Below are 18448 nucleotides of genomic sequence, written 5' to 3'. Positions count from 1 at the left end.
GGGCGTGTTCCAGGTACTTTTCTACCTGCGCCCGTATAAACGAATTATACTTACGTAAAAATAAAAAAAAACTCGTTTTCCCCCAAATTTGACAATAAAAAGTGAAATTTTTCTATTATTATTATTATTATTTAATCCTTCTCCCTATACAATCATAATCATCATCATCATCATCATCATCATCGTAATAATAATAATAATAATAATAATAATATTATTTGGAAATTAAATTTTTTTTTTTGAAAATTAATTTTCTACCGGTTGTGCAATTACGTATGACAAATTGCCGAGTTTGAAATTTTCAGGAGAGGGGATTATTATGAAAACGCGCGCATATTTTTTTGTTTGTTTGTTTGTCTTTATGTTTATTATTATCATTTTTTATGAAACAACAACAACTACCGTTACGAAATATTTTTCACATCATCGAACAACAACAACAAACAACAAACATTTAATTATGTATCAATTTAATTTATTTTAAACACAAACAAAATTTCGTAAAAAAAAAAAAAAAAATTTTTTTCAAACCTTTAGGACATTTTTTATTTAGTTGGCGTAACGCGTGGAAAAAACGAATTCGTTAATTAAACGTAATTTTTAAACAAACGAGTTTTAATTATTAATCTTTTGGGGGGGGAGAGAGGGTGGGGGAGGGGGTTAAATTTCCAAAAAAACTAGAAAAACGATAGCGGAATAAAAATATTATGAATAAAATTAATAAACTCGATTATTTATTGATTATTTAAACGTAACATAACATAACATAATAGACGAAAAAATTAATAATAATAATAATAATAATGATAATAACTTGTTTTTTTTTATTGTTTAAAAACTAAAATTATTAATATATATATATATAAGTATTATTATTATTAAGGAACGATAAATTTAAATGTCTGAACGGTGGTAGAATGATAAGAAGAAGAAAAAAAGTTGATGATAACGAAAGATTTAATTGCGATGAGAAAAAATGATAATGTTTGTTTTCACCGTTCACACGGAGGGGGAGGGAGGAAGAAGGGGTACGGGTGTAGAAATTATTGGGTCGTTCTAAAAACCGTGGTCGTAACATCGTTTGTTGGATTTCCGACATTGAGATTAGGTACGTTAAAAGTCGGACGTTGAGTACCCGAAACGGATGGTTTCAACAAACCTTGAGCAGCTTGAAAAACGCTGTTGGGAACGGTTGGAAAAGAACCCGGAAAAACGGGATAGGTAGGATTCGAAGTGACGACAGGTTGAGAACCTTGGGGTACGAAACTCGTGAGAGCATCTTGTGGAAATTTATAAGTCGGAGCCGAAAATTGAGTCAATCCAACGTTTGATGTCGTAGATGGATTAAATCCTCCCACGGGAACTCCTTGAAAACTTGGATATTGCGAGAGTGGAAATGGAGATCCGAGTCCGGTTGTTTGTACGTTAAAACCTTGCGGAAGATTACCACTGTTGACGGTTGAAGGTCCCGGAAGAACTGGTTTTGGTGTTACATATGGAAAGTTTGGTACTGGAGATTGTGTTGCGAAAAAATTTGTTCCGATCGTTTGTACGGGTGGAAAGTTTGTTAAAAATCCGGTGAATGGATTATTATTATTATTACCATTAACTCCGTCCTTATTTCCAAAGTTCAAAGGTGAAGGGGGAAAAACTGGACTATTAAATGGTTGATTCGATTGTGGTGCTAAACAAACAAAAAACGCGCGCCTTTTTATCATTTCCTTTTACTTAATAATAATAATAAAACTTCGCAATACTTACTCAACGTTGGTTGATTATTGTTGTTGTTGTTATTGTTATTGCTTTGTCCGTTATTATTTTGCGGTGCTTCGACTTCTTGAGATTGATCTTGTACGTCATCTTGTCCCGATACTAAGGCAAACAAACAAAAAACAACCTGCGTAACAAACAAACAAACAAATTATAAACTTTACCAAAAATTTTTGAATTGCGCCACCCCCCGAAATTTTATTTTTAAACAATGAACGCTCCAATAGTTATTTAACATTACAAAACAAATAATAATAATGATTTTCTCGTAACAAACACATGAACAAACAAAAAAAAATGTTAATGATGATGGTAGTTACGCCGGTTGTTGTGATTGTAATGATGATGATGAAAACTTACCCAAAACTTCATGTTTTCCTTTTTTCGTTTTTTTTTTGTTGTTGTTGATATTGTCTTTTCCCAACAAACACAACTGAACAACCGACCGTTCGAAATTAGTACCGTATTTAAGGGTAGTTACTATCGAGCCAGAGGGTGAAAATTTTCAATGTTTCACTAATGCATTTTGCTATTTTGACCAAGGACGACGAAATTTTTTATTATCATTATCACTCATCGATAATAACATCGATATGGAATTTTCGTTTTTATTTCGATAATAATAATAATAAGGAAATTTTGTTTGTTTGTTTGTTTGTTTCCTCCTTCGTTCAACACGAAACATCGTCGTAGCGATTAATTTTGTCATAATTTGGTAATTTAAAAAAAAAAAAATTTCACGGTTGGTTTAAAATCAAGAAAAATTTTTTTTTTACGTGATGATGGCGTAATTGTTACGTCATCAATGATGATTTTTAAATAAAAAAAGGAAAAACCGAACGAATTAATCGAAAATTTTTTTGTTTATCCCTCTCGCCGTTGTTTTTATTCATTTAACGTATAATAATTATAATATCGATCGATCGATTAATCGATTAATCGAACAATTTTTTTAAAATTTACCCGCGAATATTAATAAATAAATTATTAAAACGAAAAAAAAAACTGAAACAAACTCGCGTTTTTTTTCTTTTTTTTGTGATTCAAATTTCACCGTCAAAAAAAAACAAAATGGAGGAAAAAAAACGTTATCAGTACGTTGTTATGTGTGTAACCTTATCGAAATACTTTAATTAAATGCCTTAAATAAATCAAATCATATTATTTTAATTATTAAATTATATTTAACACACACACACACGCACACAATAACAACACCTGAGAATCTTAACTTGAGGGTATTTTTCCCTCGAGGAATTATTATTATTAATAATAATAATTTCGAAAAAGGATATCGTTTAAATATTATTAAAAATATATACATAACATCTTTTTTCTAACGTTTTAAATATTAATAATAATAATAATAATAATAAAAGAAATTAGGTCAAAGTCAATCGAAAGAATTTTTTTTTTTTTTATTCTATTTCGTCGTGTATAATTAATTAAAGAAAGAGTGTAACCTTTTAAAATCGTTGCAAAATTTACTCGTTTTTATTATTATTATTATTTTTATAGAAAAGAAAAGGTTAATTATTAATTAAGGTTGATTATTATCGGATTTTAAACAATTTAATTAACTATTAATAAATAGTTTTAAAAAAAATACGTAAATGAATTTTACGCTCGTAATAAATATATTTTACATATGTACTTTCGGATGACCTATTTATTAACATAAAAAAATAATTTATTAATATGATTTAATAATTAATTATTAATAGTTTTAAGTTATGTAAATAATATAAAAAATTAAATGTTAAAATGACGAACGATAGCAAATAAAAACGGGCCGATAAATAAATAAAAAATTTTCTTTATGAAATTTTGTAGGGTTCGCCTTAAAAATTATTGGGTATGCAATTTGTCGTGCTTAAACGAATAGAATTTGCCGGGTATTCGTTAAAAAATGTTTTTTTTCGTGTGTAAAACTTGTTTGTTTGTTTGTTGTTTGTTTTCGGGGGAAAAAAACAGACAAATTCAACAGGGAAATTTTTTTTTTTTAAATGATAACACGACGAATGCAGACGTCGTTTGTTTGTTTCAAAATAAACTTAAATAAGATGGAAGGTTCGAGAAAACATTATTATTATTAAAATAGCTTAGAGGAAAATCGTCGAAATTATAATAAGGAAAAAAAATTTGTTTTTTAAAAGCAGACGAAAATAATATTCAATTAAAATTTTTTTCTTTCAAATTAATAATAATAATAATAATAATAATAATAAACGGAATTGCTCGAAGGTGAAATAATTCAAAAGTTAAATTAACAAGAGAGGAGGATTTTACCCCTCGGAGGACAATATAGAAAATGAAATTAGTTTTTGGCGGTTGCAGAACGGACATAATGAATGTCGTTAAACGTCCTTGAAACGTCAATCAAAACAAAAAGAGAAATGATGTATACTAGCATAAGCTAAGGAAATGTAAAATGAATTTACATCCCTTAATCAATTCCCGGGGGTGGATTTTTCGAAATGACAAAAAATTAGGGTTTATAATCTGTGTCGAATCGTCATTTACCATCATTCGTTTGGCTTCTTCTTTCATAGTACGGAGTTCAAGTCGGCAAAAAAAAATCAAAAATGAAATTTGTCGTAAGTAGTAAATTTTATATAATAATAATAATAATAAGCGTGTTGGATTCCTGTTGGTCGAATTAATGGTAAAAATTTGTTTTTGTTTGTTTAAAGTTGTTTTTGTGTGCTTTGGCTCTCGTTGCTGCCGAGGAAAAGAAGCCAGAAGACAAAAAAGTTAATAAGAGAAGCGGATATTTCTATGAAGAATTAGGTAAGTGATTTTTTTTTTTTTTGGAGCTTAAAAGATGGCGGTCGAAGAAGAAGAAGAAGGTGGTAAAAGTAAGTTTTTTTGGAATTATGTAGGTAACCATGTAGGGGTTGATGATTGGAACGCTGCTCAATCTGTTGCCGTCCAAGCTGCTGCTGCTCACGCTGCATTTGCTGCTCCTGTTGTTGGTGTACCTGCTGTCGCTAGCTCTGTTGTTGGTGGCGGTGCTCTTCCAGTTGGTCTTCCATCCGCTGTCTCGGGAGCTCTTCCAGTTGGTCTTCCATCCGCTGTCTCAGGAGCTCTTCCAGTTGGTCTTCCATCCGCCGTCTCAAGTGCTGTTCCAGCTGGTCTTCCATCCGCTGTCTCCGGAGTCGTTCCCGCCACTTCTACTGTTTCTCTTAACTCTGTTTCTGCTGCTGGAGTTTACGCACCTGCTTACGAACCATACTATCTCGGAAGCAAATACCACACGACTGTTACCAACGAAGTTGCTGTTCCCGTACCACACCCAGTTGCAGTTCCAGTTGAAGTAGAAAAGCAAGTTCCGGTTCCAGTACCACATCCATATGCTGTTCCAGTAGACAGACCATACCCAGTTGAAGTTCCACAACCATATGCCGTACCAGTTCCAGTTGAAAAGCAAGTTCCTGTTCCAGTACCACAACCATACCCAGTACCAGTACCAAAGGAAGTTCCAGTTTCTGTACCACAACCGTACGCCGTCCCAGTTGACAGACCAGTCCCAGTACCAGTTGAAAAACCATACCCAGTTCCAGTTCCTCACGCCGTTCCCGTACCAGTTGAAAAGAAGGTTCCAGTTCCAGTTCCATCCCCATACCCAGTTGAAGTAAGTATTTTACAAAAAATTTCTTACAATGAAATTTTTTTACTCTTAATTTAATTTTTAATATTAAACAATTTCTTTAGGTTCCAAAACCATACGCAGTTCATCACGCCGTTCCAGTTCCAGTACCCCAACCAGTACCAGTCCCACAACCAGTTCCAGTTCCACAACCAGTTGCTGTAACTCAACAATACAGTGTTACCCCAGTAGCCACCGTTACTCAACCCGTTGCTCTTGCCGTTAACCCAGTTGCTGCCGTTTCTTACTCTAGTGCCGTTCCAAGTGCTTACTCCGTCGGATCAGTCGGTGCTGTCAGCCCAGTCGGTGTCAGCTCTTTTGGAGGAGTTAACTCAGTCGGAGGAGTAGCTTCATTCGGTGCATACAGCCCAGTCGGTGCTAGCGTATATAAAGGATACGGTCAAGGATTATTCTCCGGTCTTTCCGGATACAGTTCTCCTTTCAACAAAGCCAGCTTATTGAGCGGTGGATACGCTACCGGATACGGATACAACACTCTTGGAAAACACAACACCGGCTCTCACGTTTACAGTTTCTTATCCGGCCAAAACCACCATTTCTCTGGACTTGGCAAACACCACTACCACGGATACGAACATTTTTCCGTTAAAAAATAAATCTTACAATTAATATTTCCTAAAAAAAAAAAATTAAAAATATTGTTGTAATTCATTTTTAGTAATTCATTGCAATATCTATCTACAACAAATAATAATAATAATAATTTTTTCACCATTTTTTCCTTTGAAAAAATGTCTTGAAATTTACTTTTTTCTATTTACACTACAAAAACAAAATTGTAATGTTTTACTAAATAAAAAAAAAACAATAAATAAATATAATAAAATTTATTATTATTAATAAATCATTTGAATTTATTTTACATTTTCAAACACTTGCTTTTTGAAACAAACACGTCCGCCATTTTGATTATTCAAACCATCACGTGATCTAATATTTCTCATAGCAAACAATTCGTACCAACATTTCAAAAACAAAACAAAACTTAAATCCAATCTTATCATTTTCATTATCACTAACTCGAACCTTTTCGATTAATCAAACAATAATAATAATAATATTAATAATAATAATAATATTAATAATAATTTCTTTTTAAAAAAAATAATAAAAAATCAAAGTAAATAAAAATAAATCGAAAATTTTAACTGGAAAAGTCAAAAAAATATTATTCGGTTTCCCCCCCTCCTATCATAATAAATATTTTATTGTATCCCCGAAAGGTTTCTCTTAACCTTTTTTTTTCTAAAGTCTTCAATAATAATAAATAATTAATAAATTTTATAAATGAAAGGTTTATCCTTCATTTATATTTGTTTTTTTCAAGGTCTTCGATGACGTGTTCTTCTTTCTGCTAACGTTCCAGACTTTTTTTTTTTTAATATTAAATTTATTAAATGCATAATGTAAAAAAAATTAAGAACTTTTCCTTCCTTCGTCATTATTATTATTATTATCATTATAAAATTGAACAGTTAACACGCGACTAATTCCAGTGAAATGCAGTTCCAGAGATGACAACAACAAAATCTCTGGAAGTATTTTTAAAAAAAATGTATGTCAATTTTAAATCGACAAAAAAACAATAATAATAATAATAATAATCGCCGTGTGATATCCAAATGGAAAACAATAGAATTTCATTTTAAAAAAATGTGACGTCACGATTTCGTCTCGTGGAAAATTTTTTTTTTTTGTAAATGAAATCGTTTACGAAAAAAAAAACGATAATGATAATATTTAAAAGACATTGTTGACATTAATTACATAATTGATACTCCCCCTACCCTCCCTTTCCCACCCTCCCCCCATACGGTAATTTTATCTTTTCCAGCAATGAATTTCGTTAATTAATCAAAGACTGGAACGTCTTTAAAAAAAAATCGAAGTCCGTGAAAAAAATTCGAAGGATAAAAACGAAGAAGAATGGAGGAGGAGTGGAGGGGAGGGAGAAGGGAGAAGGGAGAAAGGGGTTTTCCAAACTCCCTAATAAATTATTTAAAAAAAAAGAAAAGAAAATTAATAATTTGTTCTGTAATTACAGATGCGAAAGGGCGAGGTGGGGGGAAAAGGCAGTAGAAAAGGTGAGAGAGACAGAGAGAGGGAAGAGTGGGAGGGAAGGGGAAGGGCAAAGGTGAATCGTGTTTAAATAACGACGGTTTTTTTGTTTTTTTATTAATAAACTCGGTTTGTGTGGTTATTCGCACAAAGGAAATTTTCAACTCGGAAACGTTTAATCGGTTTTATAAAAATTCATTCGTGTTGTTGTTGTTGTTGTTGTCGTCATTAACAACATTTATGTTATCCTTCTAGAACATTCGACAGGATTTAAACAAAATGAAAACGGCAGAAAAATTAGGAATTATCGGTACGACGATATCAATTTTTGGTATAGGATTCGGTTGGGGTGTTTTCCCATGGTTGATAAGAATGCAAATCGGAAGAGTTAGTAGTGTTTGTTTGTTTGGCTGTTTGTTTGTTTGTTGTTTGTTTCGCATTAAATATTAAAATTTTTTTTAAATAATAGATTAAAGGTTTATCACCGGGTTCTGAAACACGAGAATTTTGGGAAAAAATACCATTTCCGATAGATTTTAAAATTCACATATTTAATATAACCAATCACGTGGAAGTACAAAACGAAGGGAAAATTCCTAACCTACAGGAAATCGGTCCTTATTATTACAAGTAGGTATTGTTTATATGATTTTGTTTAAAGAAAAGGAAAATTTGTAATTTTTTGGTGTGCGTTATAGGGAATGGAAAGAAAAATCGGAAATGATTGATTATGAAAATGATGATTCGATAACGTTTTTCATGAAAAACACGTGGTTTGATAACAAAGAAAAAACATTACCACTTACCGGTGATGAAATGGTTATCATACCAAATCCAATATTAGTCGTATGTGTTTTCCTCTTTTCTTTGACGTCTTTTCATCGTGTGAGTACCTGTAATAATAATAATAATTTTTGTAGGGATTAATAACGGCAGCTGAAAGAGAAAAAAAAGGGGTTTTACCAATGATAAACAAAGCGATACCCATTTTGTTTAACAAACCCGATTCTGTTTTTTTAAAAATAAAAGTTTACGATTTATTATTCGGCGGTATTATATTTAATTGCACAACGAAAGATTTTTCCGCATCCGCCGTTTGCGCCGTTTTAAAAAAAGAAGCGCCATTTTTGGAAACCGTTAGCCGAAGCGTATTTAAATTTTCTATATTGAATCAGGTATGCAAACAATTACAAATTTTTTTTTTTTTTTACGGAGGAGGAGGAGGATTCGAATGCGAAATAAATTATTATTATTATTAATCGTTCACGGATAGAAAAATGGTACCGAAGAACCGTTGAAATTACAAATAAAACGAGGTATTAAAGATTATACGGAAGTCGGAAAAGTTATCGGAGCAAATGGAAAAAATAAATTGACCAATTGGAGAGGGAGACCTTGTAATAATTTAGAAGGTACCGATGGTACCATATTTCCATCCGATATATCCGAACATCAAGATATATGGTCGTTTAATTTAGAATTATGCAGGTAAATGTACCTTGATTTTACCAGAAGCGTGGGGGGCGGGAGAGTGGGGGGAGTAACAATTCCTCCTCTTGTTTACAGGTCGATCCCAGCAAAATTCGTTAGGAAAAGTGAATATAAAGGTATACCGGCTTTTCGGTACAACGTGACCATTGGTGACACGTCAACTGATCCTTCATTAAAATGTTTATGCATAAACGATACGTTTTGTTGGAAAAAAGGCGCCATGGAATTGTTAAAATGTTCAGGTACGATTTTTAAAAATTTTTGGTCCCCCTGAAAAATTCAATTTAACAAAAAAATATTAATCGCGTGTGTCGTTTTATTTTAATGTCGTTAATAAGTAGTAATTAATTTTTTTGCAAAGGACTTCCGGTGGTGGCAACACTTCCGCATTTTTACGATTCACACGAAGATTTTTTAAACGGTGTCAAAGGTTTAAGTCCAAATGAAGAAAATCACAGTATTTTTTTCGACATAGAACCGGTAAACTATTATTATTATTACAATTATTATCATCATTATCACCACGTCGTTTTCATTTTTTTTTGTCGGTTTTGTTTAAAGATGACGGGAACTCCGCTTTATGCGAAAAAAAGAATACAATTTTCATTTCCTTTGGGAAAAATAAATAAAATCGACTTAACGAAAAATTTACCGGATACGCTATTACCTTTTCTATGGGTCGAAGAAAGCATCGAACTTCCGGATTATTTGATCGATAAGTTAAACAGCGAACTTTTTAGAATTTTACAATTTCTCGACGTCATCAAATGGGTTATAACACTTTTTGGTGCTGGTGTCGTGAGCGGAGGCGTGGGATTATATTACAAGGAAAAAAATTCTCTACCCATAACTCCGACGTCGTCTGCTACGAGTAAAAAAATTGACAATCCAACGGATAAAACGACAACCCACGAATTGGGTCACACGAATTTCGGGTACATAAATTAATAATTGTGTGAGAGAGAAACAAATATTCAAACCTGAAACATTATAATCGACATATTTATTACGTAATTTTCATCTACCCCCCAATTCCACCCCCACCCCCAACATTTATCCGAAAAATAATTTAATTTAACAATATCGTCGTCTTATTCGCATTTGAATATTTTTTCCGATTCGGAATCTAAAATAAAATTACATAAACAAATTATTGTTGTTCTAATTATTATTATTATTATTATTTACAATAAATAATATTGACGGTGACAAACAAACAAACAAACAACAACAACAAATATAATACATACGATTTCTCAATATTTTGATTTCACTCGTCTCGTTTAAATTATTTATTTATTTATTTGTTGTAATAAATTGTTTATTTTATTTATTTAAAAAAAATTTTGTTTTGTTGTTAAAAACGTCATCCGACTTTTACTTTTTCTTTCGTACAGTCTAAAAAGATATTTTTAAAATTTAAACAATGTAAAAATTTTATAAAATATTTACAAAACGTAAAAAGAAAACAAAAAAACGTTAGAACCGTTATTAAATAAATAAAAATCACATCAATTAGGTAATATTGTATCACGCTAAGATTTCTCGATGGCGATTTCAAATGTGATGCACCCTTGTGACGTAATACATATTCGGTCCAGTACAGGGCCGTTCTAAGGGGAGACGAAGGTACGTCCCTTAGATAAATCGATCTTTCCCTCGCATTTTCTTTGTACTTTGGATCTTGTATTATCATTTTTAACGCTCTTAATAATTTTTCCGGCGTCAATTCACCGACTTCTAATTTAATTGCATAACCGTCCAATTCTGCTTTTCTAGCATCTCCTTCGTGATCGCAAAAAACTGGCATCGTTATTATGGGTACACCGTGAAAAACTGTTTCCAACATTGATAACAAACCGCCATGCGTTACGAACGCTCGGATTTTCGGATGTCCTAAAACAAATTTTTTTTTTTTTTCATAATTTCTCCAAGCTATATATCATGTTGTCTTACTTCCCCCCCCTTTCCCCTCCCCCTCTCTCTCACTCTCGGGTGAAATGAAATCAGACAAGTACTAGATTTTTTTTAAAAAAAAGAAGTAAAGTGTACAACTTTTCACTTTCTTTTCCACTTATAACTTCATTTTAAAAAAATTAAATATCGCGAGAAAAAAATATCGAACGATATATCTCGAAAGGTTTTTATTAATTCGATTAAATCGATAATTAATTACAAATTTATTACGTAATAATATAATACCTGGAGGGTGGTGGTGGTGGTGGTAAAAGAAAATCTAGTTTTATACGTAAGCTTAAATTTGGGGATTTCCCCAAAAACTGACGTAATTATTATTATTATTATTATTATTACCTAATAAATCCTGTTGCGGTAACCATCGGCTAAGTTTAACATTTTTAGGTAGATCAGACATGTTATCTTCATCCCACTTCCATAAAACCTGATAAGGAAGCTGTGCAAAAACTTGTATGAATAAAAGTCTTAAATATTCGGGAAAGTTAAAAGTTTGAACTGATGAACCCATGCTCATTAATATAAAACCACGATCTCCACCGATATTTATAAAATCTTCCAAATCCTACAAAGGAAAAAAAAAAAAAAAAAAAAAAAAAGAAGAAAATTCAATGGAAAAATTAAAAAGGAAAGTTCGAGGAAAAAAAATTTTTTTATTACCTTTGGTAAAGGTTTAGGTGGTTTGCAATGTATGCAACCGGCTTCTAATATATTTGGAAGAAACGGTCTCGGATACGTGACGCTATGGTGACCGATTTGTATTACGAAACTAACATTTGACGTCATTTCGAATAAATCAGGTACGGAATTACCCAAATGTGCTCTCACGACGTTCTGTACGAATAATTTCGTCGATAAATAATGAAGAAAGGTGAGGAGGGATAAAAATCCGACGTTTTTAATTCTGTCGATTATCGTCATGTCGTCTGTAAATGAACGTGCGAAAAATGGCGTCATCGACCATGGTACAGGACTACCGGAAGCTGAAATCGATCTGAAAAAACAAACAAAAGAAAATTTTTTTTTTTTTTAATTAATAAATTAACGAAATCCGCAGTTAATTAATTAATTAACACGCGCACTTACCCCATGTAAAGTCCAACCGTGTTTATGTACATGTATGGCACTTTAAAATGATATGCAAGACCTAAGGCACATTCCGGAAATGCTCCATCCATAATCATTAAATCATATTTATTTCCGGAATTTAATAATTGACGCGTTTCAAAATCTCTAAGGAAATGATCGCAAACCTGTAAGAAAAACAAAAAAATTTTTTAACCCGAAGGTACACTTTAAAAATATTACGCAAAAAAAACCCTTTTTTTTACTAATAATAATAATAATAATTTTTACGTAATAGTAAAAAAAAAAAAACCCTTTTTCCCTTCGATACCTTCGTTCTTACGTAACGTTTTAGGTATACCCAAAAAAAATTTTATTATTAAACTCTTCCATTTTTTTATTTATTATTATTATTATTATTAATAAATTATTAAAGTGATTCTTTTCGAAACTTTTACCTTAATAACAAAAGAATTTAATAATCATCATCATCATCATTGTTTTTATACCTATACCTGTGAGTACGCGGTTAATTTAATCGTCATTGGTCAAAAGACACAAAAAACGTTATAAAATCGCGTAGAAATTTCTACCGATGATAATAATAATAATAATAATAATAATAATAATAATAATAATAATAATAGTAATAATAATACAAGTATTTAAAAGCTTGCCATGTTCAAAATTGTAAATAATAATAATAATAATAATAATAATAAACAATTGTTTTCATTCGTAACTCGCATTACAATATCTATTTATATTTTTACATAATTATTTAAATCGCAATTATTATTATTATTATTATTACAAATACAACAAACGGCGAAACGTTTTTCTTTTTTACTCGAGATGATAATGATGATGATAATAATAATTTATTACGTAATTTATTTAAGATATTAAAGGTATTTAAGGTATTAAAATTATATTAATAAGCAACCTTTTTTTCTTTTTTATTCGGTTTTAACTTTAATTAAATTTAAAAAAAAAAAAATTAGCGAATTAAAATAATAATAATAATAATAATAATATTAAAAAGGGTGGTTGATAACGGTTTTCAATATGGCGGATACTATTGGATGGAAAAGTAATAAGTAGATTAACGAATGTGATGTTTTTATTATTCACGTCCTCGTGATTTTTCTTACGTTTTTTTTTTTTTGAGACATAAATAAAAAAAATTTATTGACATGATTTCGTTTAAATTTATTACCTCGGGTTGTTGTTGTTGTTGTTGTTGTGGTTGTTGTTTGTATAAATACGTTATCGATTAAGATGAATTTAAGTTTGTACGTTAAATTCGAAATTTTTTTTTGTAAAAGTAATACGCAACCTCAATAAATTTATTTTTTTTATTTTTATTATAACTTGTTTTTATTACTGCGATTATTTAAATATTATTATTATCATTATCATTATCATTATCATTATCATTATTATTATCATTATTATTATCATCAACATCATCATTATTATTATTATTATCATTAAAAATTATTGATTGATATAAAAAAACGAAACAAATTTAAAATTTACCGTTAATGTATGAGGATTTAAATTTCGGGTAAGCTAAACATATAAAATAAATTTTTTTTTTTTTTAAATGGAGGGTAAATACACGTTTTCTGTTTTTTTTTTAAAATATATAAATTAACGTTTTTTTTTTAACGGTCGAATGGTTTGCAAATGATTATTTAAAACACTCGAGATATTAAGTACATTGTAAAAAAAAAAAGAAAAATGGCCTAACTTTCACTTCGCGAATACAAACATTGTGAAAATTTATATTTAAAAATCGTCTGAAAAACGAATCCTTAAAATAAAATTTTTAAACGAATTTTATTATTATTATTATTATGGTTTCACGACAAAAATTCCTGAGATTTTTAAATAAGAGGAAAAAAAAAAAAAGAAAGAGAAAATTTTAACGTACGATATTATTATTATTATTAAGGAAGTCAAATTTATTAACCTCCTCACACACACACAATGCAATAACTACTTAAAGAGAGAGAGAGAGAGAGAGAGAAAGGAAAAGTTGGTTCGTTATTAGAACCAGTTTTAACCCGACCTTGACCGTGGATGAAATCACGAATCGTACCTGAGTTTATCACCGTATATATATATATAACGAGACTTTCTTCTTTCCTTTATTGCATACCATATTGAATAAAAAAAAACGTACCTGAAAACCGTAACGAAATATATCGGATGGTGATAATGGTTCCTCTCCTCTTAATCTCGATCCTAATAAATCCCAATTTGTGTAATTACGAACGTAGAAAACTAATCCGGGTGGTGTTATTTCTAAAATACCTTCCACAGGTCGAACCGGAGGAAAAGGATTGATAAAGGTTATGTTGTGACCTCTTCCGTAAAGACCTTTACCAAGTTCTGTAACGTATTGATAACAACAATGATGAACATGTGATCGGAAAAAAAGAAAAAACGTGACGTCATAAATAACCTTACCTAAAAAAGGTATTTTGTGACTTTTCGTTCCTCCCATTGTTATCATTAATATTTCAGCGCATTGACTTATTTTTATCGTAAATGCTAATGATAATAGCCCTACGATGAACCGCCATTTTGTTCGTCTGATAAGACGCATCTCCTGTAACCGAAAAAATTACGAAATTAATAAAAAAAATTTTGCAAATATGATCAAGGTGATCAAAAATTTTCGCATAATTATCCGATAATGTCAATAACCTAATGACCTTTTATTTTATTTTGCAAACATTATCAATAATAATAATAATAATAATAATAATAATAATATTTTATGAGGGGCCACATCAATTTTGGTGACTTAATGACACGATTTTTTTGGGAAAAAAAAAAACAAAAATTATATTTATATTGACTTGCAAAATTTGCGAATCGGACTTTAAAATTTGTTACAACAGCAGACGATGTTTTAATAATAATAATAATAATAATAATAATAATAATAATAATAATAATACTCGTAATAAACTCGTTTATTAAATTTATTTATAAACAATTTAAAAAATTACAAATTCGGTACTTATCACTTATCACAAACTTACTACCGACAATTTTCTTTTTTTTTTTTTTTTTTTGCGTACTTACAACAGGTACTTTTCGAAAATACTTTTATGACGTCATCAAATTATTATTATTTAAATAAACGTTTAAGTAATCGAAACATCAATATTTAAATATTTACATAAGCGAAACAATAAATAAAAAAAAACGTGATGATCGATGTTAAGCTGATACCACTACAGGAAACTAATGTAAAAAATTATCATCACACACAATTAACGATGATATGTTTTATATTTTTCAGTACCTGATTATCAAAAAATTTCATTATGTGTACCTCATCGATATCATTATTATTATTATTATTGTTATTATTATTAATTATTAAAATTGACGTTACGGTAAAAAAAAAATCATGTCTTTCACTTAACGTCGTTGCTTTTGCTTTCACTTAACCTGAAAAAATGAAAACATGAACAAATGACTAATTCTCTTTTTGACTCTTATGTAACTCATAAATAATAATAATAATAATAACGCCATTGAATTGAATTTTTTTTCGGGAGGGGGGAGGGAGGGGAGAGAATGGAAATCATTTTTAATATATCGATAAAACGATCCTGAATTCATACCTGAAAATTAATTTTTTCCAAAACGATAAACAAAATAAAAAAATTTTCCAGGTATTAATGATTTGTTTGTTTGTTTGTTTGTAATAATAATAATAATTTTTATTTTGTAATAATTTTCCAAAGTGTTAAGGCCGTTTTCTGCTCTTCAAAATATTATTATTATTATTATTATTACTTTTACTGTATTTTTCCAAATGATGTTAAAAAGAAAAAAGAAAAAGTTGATATCGTCGTCGTCGTCGTCGTCATCGTGGCTTTAGGGTTTGTTTTCTTAATTAACACAAATAATTAATAATAATGTTAATTTTTTTTTTCTAGTTACACGACGATTGCGATGATCGATCGATCTATCGATTTTTTATTATCATTATTATTTTCTCTTTCGTTTAATAAAAAAATGGGGAAAAATTAAATTATATTAACTTCCTCAAAAAAAAATTTATTATTACGTCGTTAATTTCAGGTAGTATTTGTAGTTTCGTGTGTGTGATACCTGTTTATCTAGGTATCGATTAAAGTTTTGATAAAATAGTTTTGGCGTAACGCCATTTAATTCTATTTAAGAAAGTTTTCCCTTCGTTATAAGATAAAAACTCTCGAACGTTATCCGTTAACTTTAAAAAAAAAAAAAACAACAATTATATAAAAAACTTTTTTTTTTTTTTTTTTAAATAAAAATTGTGAAAGTCACTTTTTTACCACGGATTATACATTTAAATAAAAGTATGTGAGTGCGCGTAATAATAATAATAATAATAATAATAATGATGATGATGATGATGATGATAATAATAATAAAAATTTCCTTACGAGTGTAAATTATAATTAAAAAAAGAAAAAAAGAAAAATAATTTTTTTTGTTTATTTTTACAAAGTGAAATAAGTTTTTTTTTATTGACCAATAAAATTATATTTAATGACGTCACTCGTTAAAAAAATAATAATAATAATGATAATGATAATAATGATTATTCTCACAGGTTCTCTTTCATTCACTTCGTTAAACAAAAAAAAAAAGAAAAATTGTGAAAGTTTTAAAAAATTTTTTTTTCCTTCGTTTATTCATTCGTGAATGATGATGATGATGATGATAATAATAATGATATATTTATTATTATTATTAATTGACGACGAACCTCCCTCCACCCCCTCACCCCCCCCTAACCCCGATCAATTGTTATCACACACGTGGAAAATATTTTTTACTTATCAGAAAGAAAAAAAATAAAATCGTTAATTTAAAATTCTTTTTTTGTTTAAAAACAAAAAATAATTTTTCTAATTTAATAACGACCGGTTTTCGAGAGTTTTTTTTTTTTTTTTTTTTTATACTCTAAAATATATATAAATCTAAAAACAAACAAAATATAAAAGCAGACGACAACGACGACGACGACGACGACAATATTATTCATTTTAAAACCTTTTAAAATTAACAAAATTCAAATCGATATAATAATAATAAAAGAAAAAAAAAATTATTAACCACGTGTTCAACACGTATTATTACTATTATTATTATATAATTTTTATTACTTTAATAAATCATCATTACCATCATCATTATTATTATTTTTTTTAATTGAATCGTAATAAATATTATTATTACGCTTTTTTTTTTTTAACGAAATAATATTTCATCACGCGTTCTTTTATTTTATTTTTTTTATTTTATTACTCCGACGTGTATTTTTTATTACCCTTAATATAATAATAATAATAATAATAATAATAATAATAATAATGATTTATCATCATTATTTATCAATCGTTAAAAATATTACATGATAACAAACAAACAAACAAAATAATAATATAAAATGTGCGAAAGTTTTATTTATTTACTCACCGTTTTTACACGTGAGTGACGTTTGTTTGCTTGTTTGTTTGTTTGTTTAAAAAAAAATCTGTGGAAATTTTTATTATTATTATTATTTTATTAAAAATCCAATAATTGCTAATCTCACGTTAAAATTTCACTCCTAATGTTTTCTTATTTATGCATTCAGTTAATCCAGTTTTTTTTTTTTTTTTTTTTTTAACGCCTACTTTTACACAAATTAAGAAAAAAAAAGAAAAGTAGTCGATGAAAAAGTTAAAAATAAATAATTTTTTATGTACTTTTTTTTTAGAACCTGACCCCCCCCCACTCACCTCCTTTCCCACTCCCACCACCACCCCCGTCGGCGACGACGAAAAGGTTTTATTTTTATGGAAATTTCCCCCCAAAAGAAAAAAAAACAACAAATTTTTTGTTTACGAAAATTTTTAAATGTTTAGCTTACGTGTAAGTATTTATTAATAAATTCGTACGTTACTACACGGTCGAATTGAGTAATAGTTATAATAATTATTAAATAGGTAATAATAATAATAATAATAATAATAATAATTCGAACGAATCGTATAGTTTTTTAAAAAATTTTCTACTGCCACGTAAAAAAAAAATGGGCACGTTTATAGTATGTTATGTGAAAAAAAATTGCATAAATTTTCTTTTCTTTTTTTTTTAATAGTTTTTACTTGAACTTCCTGCTTTGGGGGTCGTTTCGAACATACTTTAAACTCTAATTAATTTCGTAATGAATGATTAATTATTATTATTATTATTATTAAAAATTAACGCGTATGTGTGTGCGTGCACGAGAGTATAAAACAAAATCAATGTTAATACGTAACTTAATCAATAATAATAATAATGATAATAATAATAGCCGTGAATTTTGTTTGTCATTAATTCACAGATCAATAAATAATTAATTAATTTATA

General features: G+C 29.1%; 3 protein-coding genes across 3 annotated transcripts; 1 reads left to right on the top strand and 2 right to left on the bottom strand.

Annotated features, from left to right (window-relative positions):
- Nucleotides 1-1043: 1043 nt before the first annotated feature.
- On the bottom strand, nt 1044-2008 carry Phum_PHUM603700 (uncharacterized protein; the record flags this gene model as incomplete). The annotated part of the gene is made up of 3 exons (XM_002432843.1): nt 1044-1684; nt 1762-1872; nt 1981-2008. The coding sequence occupies 3 exons, from the start codon at nt 2006-2008 to the stop codon at nt 1044-1046; spliced, it is 780 nt and encodes a 259-aa protein (XP_002432888.1).
- A 5769-nt stretch (nt 2009-7777) lies between these two features.
- On the top strand, nt 7778-9937 carry Phum_PHUM603690 (protein croquemort, putative; the record flags this gene model as incomplete). The annotated part of the gene is made up of 8 exons (XM_002432842.1): nt 7778-7889; nt 7975-8128; nt 8197-8344; nt 8419-8673; nt 8772-8986; nt 9065-9231; nt 9351-9469; nt 9551-9937. 8 exons carry the CDS (start codon nt 7778-7780, stop codon nt 9935-9937), a joined length of 1557 nt encoding a protein of 518 aa, XP_002432887.1.
- Nucleotides 9938-10366: 429 nt separating this feature from the next.
- Nucleotides 10367-14645, bottom strand: Phum_PHUM603680 (UDP-glucuronosyltransferase 2B7 precursor, putative; the record flags this gene model as incomplete). Its single annotated transcript, XM_002432841.1, has 7 exons — nt 10367-10387; nt 10500-10885; nt 11303-11528; nt 11624-11957; nt 12050-12216; nt 14220-14428; nt 14507-14645. The coding sequence occupies 7 exons, from the start codon at nt 14643-14645 to the stop codon at nt 10367-10369; spliced, it is 1482 nt and encodes a 493-aa protein (XP_002432886.1).
- Between the last annotated feature and the right edge of the window lie 3803 nt (nt 14646-18448).

This window comes from Pediculus humanus, genomic scaffold (genome assembly GCF_000006295.1).
Source record: "Pediculus humanus corporis 1103172108318 genomic scaffold, whole genome shotgun sequence".
Classification (NCBI taxonomy): Eukaryota; Metazoa; Arthropoda; class Insecta; order Psocodea; family Pediculidae; genus Pediculus; species Pediculus humanus.
The sequence above is the reverse complement of the archived record's forward strand: the minus strand, read 5'-3'. Positions and strand labels throughout refer to the sequence as shown.